The sequence below is a fragment of the Triturus cristatus genome, chromosome 8, assembly GCF_964204655.1.
Source record: "Triturus cristatus chromosome 8, aTriCri1.1, whole genome shotgun sequence".
Taxonomy (NCBI): domain Eukaryota; kingdom Metazoa; phylum Chordata; class Amphibia; order Caudata; family Salamandridae; genus Triturus; species Triturus cristatus.
This window is the reverse complement of record NC_140591.1, coordinates 1,550,287,880-1,550,299,504: the sequence shown is the minus strand read 5'-3', so window position 1 is coordinate 1,550,299,504 and position 11,625 is coordinate 1,550,287,880. Positions and strand designations below refer to the sequence as shown.

Sequence of the window (11,625 nt, the reverse complement as noted above, 5' to 3'; positions counted from 1 at the left end):
TGGGTGCAGTATTTTACAGCTCTAGACTCAGGAAGGCACATAGAGAAATTGTTACTTTATTTACTTTACTTTATTTACAGGTTGCACCTTACATATCTTACGCTATAAGAATACTCCATATACCCCCACCTCTGCTAGCTCACACAATCCCCCAGATAAGAGTGGGTACCACACGGTGGGAGACAACATGAGCTAGAAGCTCCTGCACAGAATGTGTTTGCAGCTCCTGTGTGGAGGGTGCACACAGCCGATGTCCATCAGAGGGTTTATAGCCTCACCAAGATATTAGAAGCAGCCTCAGAAGCTTATGTTTGTTTTTTTGGGGTGGAGCTGTAGAAGATTGGCTGAGATCTCCACCTACTCACAATCGATTCGCGCTTGAGAAGCTCTCTCTTTGCTGGTGAGAGTCATGCATTCAAGACCCTGCTGCCTCCTCAGACCTCACTCCCTCATCTCATGCAATGAGATTTTTTTCAAAGTTGGCAGGTTTGAGCCCCATGAGAAACATATATTTAACAGTTTTCCAAATCACGTCTGCACCAATTGGATATTAGCATGTTTTACATAAAATAAAAGTACAAAAGGCAATACAAAACCAAATTCAAGTCATAATGAGAGATTCAGAAACATCAGCATTTGGAATCAATTGAAGTGGACGTGCAAAAGATGGATCTTCCAGAGCGAGAGATCAAGTTGAGTTTGCCATCAGACAATCAATGATTTATAACTTTTTTTTGCAGCACCTGCAAATTTGTGACTTACCATTATTGACTTTTTAAGTCTTAGCGTTTCCAGGTGTGGTGAATTTTTATTACTGATTTCTTGTTGTCTGACCAAGGTGGTTAACAATTTGGCTAAATATAATGCTTTGTCTTTGATACTTGGCTGAATGGGAAGCCAATGTAGGGCTCTCCGTTTTGTTTGTGGAAAACAAATGTTTTGCAATGAAGTGTATTACTGCTTTGAGTTATCACAGCTTTGAGGGTACCATTGCCAGTATAGCTTCCAATTGACATCAACTTCCAGAGGCTGGACCTTAGAGCAACCAAATAACACACAGTAAATCTTTACCATAACATCAATCATCACATACTGAGAGGCCTCTCACTAGCCATAACCTTCACAAACTACATATCACACAAAGGGACCCTTCAATGTGTTTTATTGCATTACTTAATTAGAAGTTTAAATCACATTTTTTAGCAAACACACACCTTATATATGTTTCACAATCCTCAATATGTACATTGAACAGTAACAAAATGTAAAAAATTGAACATTGATTTAGATTTTATAAACATCTTATCAGCCCTTTTCCTAAAAGCTAGGCAATCCTAGGTACAGCTCATGTGGTCCCTTTGTTGAGGGCAGCAGTCATTGCAAAGTTCCCAAAGCATATGAGTCCATAAGGGCTTTTTTTTTTTTTTTTAAAAGAGGGAATTCTAAACAATTGGATCACCTTCCTCAAAGTAACAGTATGTGGCAACATGTTTCGACCTTTGTAGTATGGGATATGACTTGAAATTGAGATCTTTCTCAGGTTGATACCCAGCTTTCACACGTGGACACTAAATGAAAACAATGCAGTAAATCAATATTGATAATCCATACCTTGGGTGCGATAAATAGGAATCAGGAGCCAGGACATCACCAGATTAAAGAGGAAAAAATTTAAGAAGGAAATAGTCTAAATATGTGGAACAATATTCCTTTAACATCACAATGACTAACCATCAATCAATGGAAAAAGGAATTGAAGACCCATCTCTTGGGAGGGTACTACCTCCTCACGCAGTAGGAACTCATATGTAACCTACTTCATATAAGAAATCAGGAAATGTATGCTTGGACTGCAACCCGATGTTCATTGCTCCATTGCTCTCCAGCTAGTTTCATGCTATACTAGGACCAATACATACATACATTGATACATATATAAACAAGAACCATTCAGTGCATTTGCAGGCATCTGGGCAGTAGCTGATCACCCCTGCCTGTTCTCATGTATTCCTGTACATGGATCTGTCCTGTATTCGGAAGGGAATATGTGCTTAGGTGCACCATGAAGCACTTCACCTCCATACTAACTTTGGAGTTTCAGAATGCTTTTGGCTTATTCTGGGTTATGTCAGTACTTGAGATCTCCAAGTCTGTAAAGTTCTACACCGCCTTGAAAGGTGAGGTCCCTGAGTACTAAGACCCAAAGCCAACCAACAATGCTTGGCTCGGACCATAGGTAGGCACGGTACCTGGCTTGCCACTGCTGTGTGGCAAAAACAAGACCTTGACCTTTTCTCAGACCAACTTAGTGAAGTCTCAAAGTACCACAGTCCCCTACATCAGTTTCTGGCTACAAACAGCACCTAGACAACAGTTATGTGAGATGGGTTTACACCATGTGCTCACCCATTTCAGATCATCATCACATGCCGGAAAATGACATCCAAAAATATTGCAATTGTACATCCGGGAGATGAGCAGCACAAGCTGCACCTCATTAGTGGCACCTCCAAGCAACTCCCTTCTATTTATGCCTCGGTTTTGGTGCACATTTGAAGTATTGTCGCTTAACTAAAGGAAGTATCCCAAGGGATTCAGCTGATTCTCTACTGCTGGGATCAGGTGCATTAGAGACAAAGTACATGCTGTCCGAATATAAAAGAGCGCCGTAAATCCACTAGCTTTCTGAACCTATGCACTAGAGTGAATGCCTCCCTACCAGGCACAATCCTGTGATGCTCTGACTACAACATATGCAGGATTTGTAAATCGGTTTACATCATTAATGCCCAGCCAATAATCATGGTCCACGCTAAAGAGTCATACTATCTACAAGCAGTCACAGGTTGACAAAGAGCCCCAGAACAGCAGCGCTGATCACAAATTCTCGAAAAAGGCGAACATGCCGGGTGCTGGAAATAGTTGCAATGCTTGAAGCTGTTGATACACAATAACAAACAAATGCTGTGAGTAGCTGTACAACACAAAGTAAGGCACATGCAGTCACATGAACAGCATATCTTTAAAACAGAGCTCTTATTAATTGGTGAAACATATCATAGAAGATTGGCAGCTGTCAACAAGGGTGTTTGAAGTGTCACAATTGAGAACAGGGACACAGACTGAGCTGAGTATGATGTTATTCAAAATACTCATGTGCAATTGAAGCTCCCATGTAGACCGCAATCTATCAACAAATGTATGATGTTTATGACTCCCATGCACAGTTATTATCAACAACAGTTTGATAAATGCCAGGTGTCACATTTGTAATGGTGCCAACTTGTATAGGAGGGGGCTAGAATCCCAGAGTCCACTGACCCAAATAACTGAGATAATTTTGATGTGTGCCTCCTCGGGGTTCATTCTCCTCTCCCCAACATATACACATAATGAATATGCTACTTACCAGTATGCATCTGTTCTTGGCATGTAGGGCTGCTGACATTCATATCTGTGCATAGATCGCCGCCTAGAGTTGGGTCCGGATGTTTGCACGTTGTTGTCCTGGAAGAGTCTTCGAAGTATCACGAGATAGGTGACTCCTCCCCTGGACCACAGTGCACATGGGCATCCTCTCCATCCTTAGATTGTTTTTCGCCATTGTGGCAGTGATGGAGTAGATACAGTAGGTGATGACCATGCTATCCAGTAATTCTGAGAGCTGCAGCTGCTACAGGCGCCGGGGAGGAGGGTGGGCGATATGAATGTCAGCAGCCCTACATGCCAAGAACAGATGCATACTGGTAAGTAGCATATTCAGTTCGAGGCATGTGGGCTGCTGAATTCATATCTGTGCATAGAATACATAGCAGTACCACCTATTAGCGGCGGCTACCCGTGCCAGCTGCAGCAGTCTGAAAAAGAGTTTTTAAAACAGCCTGTCCTACAGCTGCCTGCTGTTTTGAGTGTACATCTACACAGTAGTGTTTGGTAAATGTATGTATAGTGGACCATGTGGCTGCTCTACATATTTCCTGTAAAGGAATGTTTCCCAGGAAAGCCATGGATGCCCCTAACTTTCGTGTTGAGTGGGCTCGTGGGGGAATCGTTAATGTGCGTTTAGCTTTGTGATAGCATATCTGAATACATTTAACGATCCATCTGGCTATACCTGCTTTGGAAATGGCGTTGCCTTTGTGTTGTGGAGAAAAGGCAACGAAATGTTGTTTTGTCTTCCTAAAGACCTTAGTTCTGTCTATATAGTACATGAGGGCTCTTTTTACATCTAGTGTATGGAGTATTCTCTCTGCGACATTTTGTGGATTTTGGAAGAAAACAGGCAGTTCAATAGTTTGATTCATGTGGAACTGCGATATCACCTTGGGCATGAATTTGGGGTTGGTACGTAGTACAACCCTGTTTGCGTGAACCTGTATGAATGGCTCTTGAATGGTTAGTGCCTGGAGTTCACTAACTCTTCTTAACGAAGTGATTGCCACTAAGAAGGCTACTTTCCAGGTGAGGAATTGAATCTCACATGAATGGAGAGGTTCGAAGGGTGGACCCATCAGTCTGGTGAGGACCAAATTGAGGTTCCACACCGGTGCCGGTGGGTGTCTTGGGGGAATTACTCGTTTGAGTCCCTCCAAGAAGGCTTTGATGGCAGGCACTCTGAATAAAGAGAGGTGCTGCCTGTTTTGGAGATAGGCTGCTATTGCGGTTAAATGGATACGTATTGAGGTGTATGCCAGATTGCATCGGTATAGGTGTAAGAGGTAACAGATGATGTTTTGAATGGATGCGTCCAGCGGGTTAATGTTATTTTTGTTACAATACATGACAAACCTTTTCCATTTGGCCGCATAGCAAGCTCTAGTAGTGGGTCTTCTGGCCTCCTTGATGATATCCATACAGTCAGGTGGCAGGTTTAGGTAGCCAAACTCGAAGACTTCAGGAGCCAGATTGCCAGGTTCAGCTGTTGCGGATCTGGGTGCTGAATTTCGCCATGGTTCTGCGTTAAAAGTGCGGGTTTGATCCGCAGCCTCTGATGCGGCACCACGGAGAGTTCTAGAAAGGTGGTGTGCCATGGTTGGCGCGCCCATGTGGGAGCAACTAGGATGAGTGTTATAGAGTGTTGTCGCAGTTTGCGTGCCACTAGCGGTATCAGTGGCGCTGGGGGAAAAGCGTACGCAAATCTGCCGGACCAGTTCATCCATATCGCATTGCCCTGTGACTGAGGATGTGGGAACCTGGCGGCAAAGCTTTGGCATTTTGCGTTTTCGTTTGTGGCGAATAGGTCTATCTCTGGATGACCCCACTGTTGGAAGTACGGTTGGAGTACTGATGGGTGTAGCTCCCACTCGTGCATCTGGTGGCTGTGTCTGCTGAGCAGGTCCGCCATCTGGTTGTCCTTGCCGGGGAGGTGTTCCGCCATGAGGAATATGTTCCTCTGAATGGCCCACTTCCACATGCTCTGAGCCAGATGAGACAACTGTGGAGAGTGTGTTCCTCCCTGCTTTTGTATGTAGTACATGGCAGTCATGTTGTCCGTTTGGATCAACACGACTTTGTTGCACAAGTGTACCTTGAATGCCTACAGGGCTAGGAAGATTGCCATCAGTTCCAGAACGTTGATGTGCATCTTCTTTTGTTGTGGCGACCATAGTCCCTGCACTGTGAACGAGAGTACATGAGCTCCCCAACCCTGGAGAGAGGCGTCCGCTGTCAGTATTATTTGTGGAACAGGCTCTTGGAACGGTCGGCCCTTGCAAAGGTTTTGTGGATTCCACCAATGCAGAGAGTTGTATGCCCGACCGCTCACCAACACTAGGTCTTTTAATTGCCCGTGAGCCTGATTCCATTGACGTGCTAAGCACTCTTGAAGTGGGCGCATATGTAGCCTCGCATGTGGGACTATGAAAATGCAGGAGGCCATCATGCCTATCAACTGCATGAACACTCGCGCAGGAAGGGAGTGTTGAGGTTTGAACTTTGAGATCAGCAGTTGCATGCTGTTGATTCTCACTAAATTTGGCTGAGCTGTGGCTGCCAGAGTGTTTATGGTTGTGCCCAGGTACTGTTGTACGTGTGCGGGTTGGAGATGTGATTTTGTGTAATTTAGTGAGAATCCCAGACTGTGAAGAAGGTGAATGGTGTGGGACATGTGACTGGCACATTGCTGGGCTGACTTTGCTTGAACAAGCCAGTCGTCCAGGTAAGGGTAGATGTGAATGTGTTGTCTCCGTAAATGTGCAGCCACCGTAGCTAGACACTTGGTGAAAACTCTGGGTGCTGTGGTCACTCCGAAGGGAAGAACTTTGAATTGATAGTGATGCCCTTGAATGGTGAACCATAGATATTTCCTGTGTGACGGGTGTATGGGTATGTGAAAATACGCATCTTTGAGGTCCAGTGTGGCTAGGAAGTCTCCCTGGCTGAGCAGCGGGAGAACCTGCTGTAGGGTGAGCATATGGAAATGCTCTGAGAGAATGTATTGGTTTAGGGGTCTCAGGTCTAGTATAGGTCTGAGCGACCCGTCCTTTTTTGGGGTTAAGAAGTACAGAGAGTACACCCCTGTCCCCTGCTGGTCGGTGGGCACGACCTCTATCGCACCTTTTTGCAGCATACTTAGCACTTCCTGCTGCAATAATGCCAAGTGCTCTACGGACATAGGACGGTGCTTTGGCGGTATGTTGGGTGGAGTGGAGGTTAATTCGAGGCAGTAGCCGTGCTGAATAATGTCCCTGACCCACCTGTCTGTGGTGATGTTTTTACACGTGGACAGGAACCGCTGGAGTCTCGCCCCGACACGTGTTATGTGGTCGGGGGGAAGGGAGAGGGCGTCACTGTTTATTTTTGGGTGAGGACCTGGTGTTGCTGTTACCACGTCCTCTGCCCTTGGTGCTGGAGCCACGGTAGCCACCTCTGTTGGTTTTATTGAAGGTACTTTGTGTGCCTCCTTTAGTGTATTGCTGCTGTGACCACTGGCCTCTATTCCCGGGGCGACGAAAGGAGCCACTACGAAATTGCTGCGTTTGCAGAGCCCCCATTGATCTCGCAGTGTCAGTGTCTTTTTTGATTTTCTCGAGGGTAGTGTCAACTTCTGGGCCGAATAAGTAGTCAGGGTTGACTGGTTGATTCAAGATGTTGCTCTGAATCTCCGGCTTAAAGCCTGAGATTCTCAACCATGCGTGTCGTCTTAACATAACGCTTGTGTTGATTGCCCTTGCTGCCGTGTCTGCTGCATCCAGTGCGCATTTGATGGATGCGTTGGTAAGGAGTTGTCCCTCTCTGATGAGGAGCTCCGCCGCCTCTTTGTATTCGTCTGGCAAATGTTGGAGTTATGACTCTAGTGTATCATAGTGGGAACGGTCTAAGAATGCCTGTGTGTTTGCAATGCGCCAGATATTTGCTGCTTGCGCTGCAACCCTTTTGCCAGATGTTTCCAGGACTCTGGACTCTTGGTCTGGGGGAGGAGCATTCCCTGTTTGCGAATGGGCTCGTTTGCGAGCGTTCGCGACTACCATGGAGTCTAAAGGTAATTGACCCCTAATGTACATAGGGTCTCCGGGTGCAGGCTTGTATTTTTTTTCAATCCTGGGGTTGAGCACCCGTGCCCTGGTTGTTTCTTTGAAAATGTCTTTGGCAGGTTTGAGAACTCCTTTCAACATTGGCAGAGTTTTGACAGTTCTTTCGGAAGAGACGAAAGTGTCCACCAAGAAGTCTTCTTCGACAGTGTCCGAATGGAGTTCTACTCCATGGTTGGCAGCAGCCCGTTCTATGAGGGCATTGAAGGCAGCAGTGTCCTCTGTGGGAGACGTTTTTGTGCTGTAAAGTTGCGTGTCCTGGGTATCTGGAGCGGTACCCTGGTCTGTAGGGTCATCCCATGCCTGATCTGGGTCTTGGAGATGCTCATCAGGATCGACATCTCCAGGGTAGATGGTATCATCTCCCATAAAGTCCTCTACTGCGTCTGTGTCTGAAGGCGTAGGAGAAAAGGACTGGGGATGCTGGTGGGAGGGTTGTAAGCGTTCATGAAGAATTGGTTCCGACCCTGCTGGCAATTTGTGCTCGAGAGGTATTCTGTAGGAGTCCAATCCTCTCTCTGGCGTGATTTTACGCTTGCGGATAATCAGTTTGCCAGTGTTGGCGTCGATGAAGTGTGGCTGTGAAGGCTCTGAATCTGTGTGTCCAGTAGACAGGGACTGTGTCTGTCGGACACATATTCGGATCTCGAACATCTTCGGCGCCTTGGACGGCGGCAAGCCAAAAGTGATGTTGGTCGGCGCCGAGGGCGTCTTTTGTGCCTTGTGCGTTTCGGGGCCCGGCGTGGATTGGAGGTCTGCCCGCTCCCTGATGCGTTGCAACGATGCTGCGACTTGTTGCACTGCGAACGCCGAAGGCTCTTTGGAACCGCTCGGCACCTTGGAGGTAGGCGTCGACTGTTTCGGAGCCGTGGGGTCATCGATCCGAAGAGAGGTATCGACAGTCGTTGGAGTGGACGACTTCGCGTGCGCCGCCGTCTTCGACGCCGACGCAGATGTGGCGGCCATTTTTACTTTAGTGGTCGGGGCCGACGGCTTTGGTGCCAGAGGCCGAGGTGCTTTGTGGGGCCAGAGGGCCTTTTTCTTCGGCTCGGCACCGATATCCGCTGCCGTGAGTTCGGCGCCGAAGTCCCTTTTACTGCGTTCGGGCCCGACGGCCTTTGCTGGCGTCGAAGGAGTGGAGGGCTTCGAGGCCTTCGAGCCGATTACATCCAGTTTCACTTTCAGTTTCGGTGGAACTGGTGCGACGATTGGTTTCGGTTTCTGGGATTGAAAGCCAGTCGTTTTCGGCAATAATGGCTCGTGCAGAATGTTCGATGCCAGGCCTGAAGGCGGGGCCGAAGAACTTTGAGTTTGATCTTGGGTAAGGCCCGAAGGCGATCCCTCGACCCGAGCCTTATGATGACGCACTTTGTCGGCCTCCGTATCGACGGGTAGGCCTAGCTCCTCGCTAGAGCTATCCTCTTCGGCCCCAAGGGCCTCACCGTAGTCTCCTACCTCGTCGATGACTTCTTCCCCTTGGAAAAGCACATAGTCATCGTCTTCCAATCGGGGAACCGTGTTCGGAAGCTGGTGTGGAGTCTACTTCTTCCACGCTCTCGGCGTCCTCGTCTTCGGTGCTGAAGATGTTGGCCGGGGCAGGCGCCGATTGCTGCGCTTCCAATCTCGCCGCCCGTCGATTTCGGAGAGTCTTCTTCGATCGGAATCGGGCACAGGCCATAAATTTCGACTCGTCGTGATCCGGTGAGAGACATTTGTTGCAGACCGGGTGGACGTCGATGTGTGGGTATTTTGCGTTGCATAATGGACACCGTTTAAATGGGGTCCTCGATTCCATCGTCGATGGAAGTGCGATGTTCGGACCGAACGGATCCGAAAAGCTGTAAGAAAGTTCTAAAGAAGCTACTCGATACCGAACGGGAACAGTACCGACGAAAACTAAAGGCATTTTGGCCTTAAACTGAACTATCCTAACTTGAGCTAAGATAGGCACATCCGAACCCAATGGCGGAAAAAAACAATCTAAGGATGGAGAGGATGCCCATGCGCACTGTGGTCCAGGGGAGGAGTCACCTATCTCGTGATACTTCGAAGACTCTTCCAGGACAACAACGTGCAAACATCCGGACCCAACACTAGGCGGCGATCTATGCACAGATATGAATTCAGCAGCCCACATGCCTCGAACTGTCTTAACCCATTCCCTCAGCCTAAGAACATTACACTGTATTACAATGCAACTGGAAAGACTAGTAGAGATAGTCACAGAGAGAGAAGGGGAGAAACTGGTTGTTCTGCTAGATGCAGCGAACTTAACATATTATAGAGCATGTATAGTATAGCCATCAGGAGAGCTATTTCAGGGACCACAGAATTCACTCACATCGGGTGCATCACTCCAATCATGTGCAAGTCATGTTTTACTCGATTTACCCTTGAATGGAGCACCTTCACTACCCCTCTAAATCCCAAGGGCATCTCTTGCATTCCCTACTGCCAGGCAAGTAAGTAAATGAAGCATGATCAGCCTGTGGACCTGGTGACTAACTTTCTACCACTCTTCAACTGTGATATTCCGACCTTCCAAGGCTTCCTGTTGCATACTAGGGACAATGATTCGCCCATTTACGACTTCAACCACATGCTGTGTTATCAGGAGCCGACATGGAAGGGACTTATTTGACCGGGTCAATTATTATCCCTATCTTTAAGAAGGGGAATCGCCAAGACCCCAGTTGTTTCAGACCGATTTCCCTCCTTGATTCAATGGTGAAGGTGGCAGGACGAGTTGTCTTGGAACAGTTGCAGGATTGGGCGGAAGAAAACCAGGCACTGTCAGACTTACAGTATGGTTTCTGGGAAGTGCTTGGCACTATAGAACAGAGCTTAAACCTAGCTATCATTCTAGGGAAATATACTAGAGCCAAAAAGGGTAGACTGAATTTAGTCTTCGTTGACCTTACGGCGGCTTTTGACTCTGTAATACATGTTAGGCTATGGGAGATTCTTGCAGGCTTAGGGGGTGGACCCTAACATCATTGCTTTTTTGCAGTGCCTGTATGATGGAACTTCTGCCAGTGTTCGCTATGGGGTAGATGGACAGTGCACGGAAGCTTTCCCCTTAAGGAGGGGGGTCAGGCAGGGTTGTGTCCTGGCCCCATTCCTTTTTAATCTGTACATTAATGGGATGGTGATGCACTGCTAAAGAGTGGTCAAGATTTTCCCCAAGCGGGTGGGCGGCCTATACTCGCTCTTCTCTATGCGGACGATGCAGTTTTAATGGCGCGCACTCAAAACGGCTTGCAAAGGGTCTTACATAGTTTTAATGCTTTTATGCTTGATCTGGGTTTAAGTATTAACATCTCACAGACCTTTGTCATGACCTGTGGCCTAGGGGCTCAGAGGGAGATGTGCAGGGACATACATCTGGATGGAAGGAATCTAGCTTTAACTAGGACTTTTACTTATCTTGGTATCCTTTTTAACCAGAATGATACTTGGACACACACTATAGCCATGAAAACACTTATATTCAGTAGATCAACTAGTGCCCTTGCTACCTTCAAGAAGAAGTTGGGCAGGAAGATCCCTGGGGACCTTTTGCAAATCTATAAGGCACAATGTATCACAGCCGCAATGTATGGGGCAGGGGTGGGGGTTTTGCCAACACCCTCCCCCTACAATTAGTGGAAAATACTTTCCTGCGGTACATCCTTTCAGTACCCCGCGGCACATCCTCCTTTGTGTGCCATGAGGAGCTAGGTCTTCCTTATATAGCCGACCTCATTAAATTGGAGCCAATACTTCTTTGGCACAGGATATAGGCCAATGAACAGACCCACCTAAATAGAAAGATCCTGCACAATAGCCTTAGTCTGGAGGGGGCTCTAAAGATCCCCTGGGTCAGGTTCGTTCGCCGTTTTATGAATGACCTTGGACACCCAGACTATTTTACAAACCCAGCTCCATGTCTCAGATTTCTAGAAAAACATTGAAGAAAGAGGGCCTTGAACTGTTAGGCTCATTAAGAGCAGCAGGTGAAGTCTCTAAACCCACTGTTATGCAACATCAGATAAGGCTCACCTGCTTGGGCATGGAACCATAGCTACAATTTGTACATAGTGGCTCTGATAGGCTG

At 47.2% G+C, this 11,625-nt stretch overlaps 1 protein-coding gene across 1 annotated transcript in view; it reads right to left on the bottom strand.

Moving 5' to 3' along the window:
- Nucleotides 1–1,145: 1,145 nt before the first annotated feature.
- The window catches only part of LOC146806117 (ecto-ADP-ribosyltransferase 5-like), a 90,438-nt gene continuing 79,958 nt past the window's right edge, over nucleotides 1,146–11,625 (bottom strand). Inside the window, exon 5 of the mRNA XM_085623448.1 lies at nucleotides 1,146–2,937. Coding sequence (XP_085479574.1) covers nucleotides 2,840–2,937 — 98 coding nt within the window. The 3' untranslated portion in view covers nucleotides 1,146–2,839. The remainder of the gene's footprint in view (nucleotides 2,938–11,625) is intronic.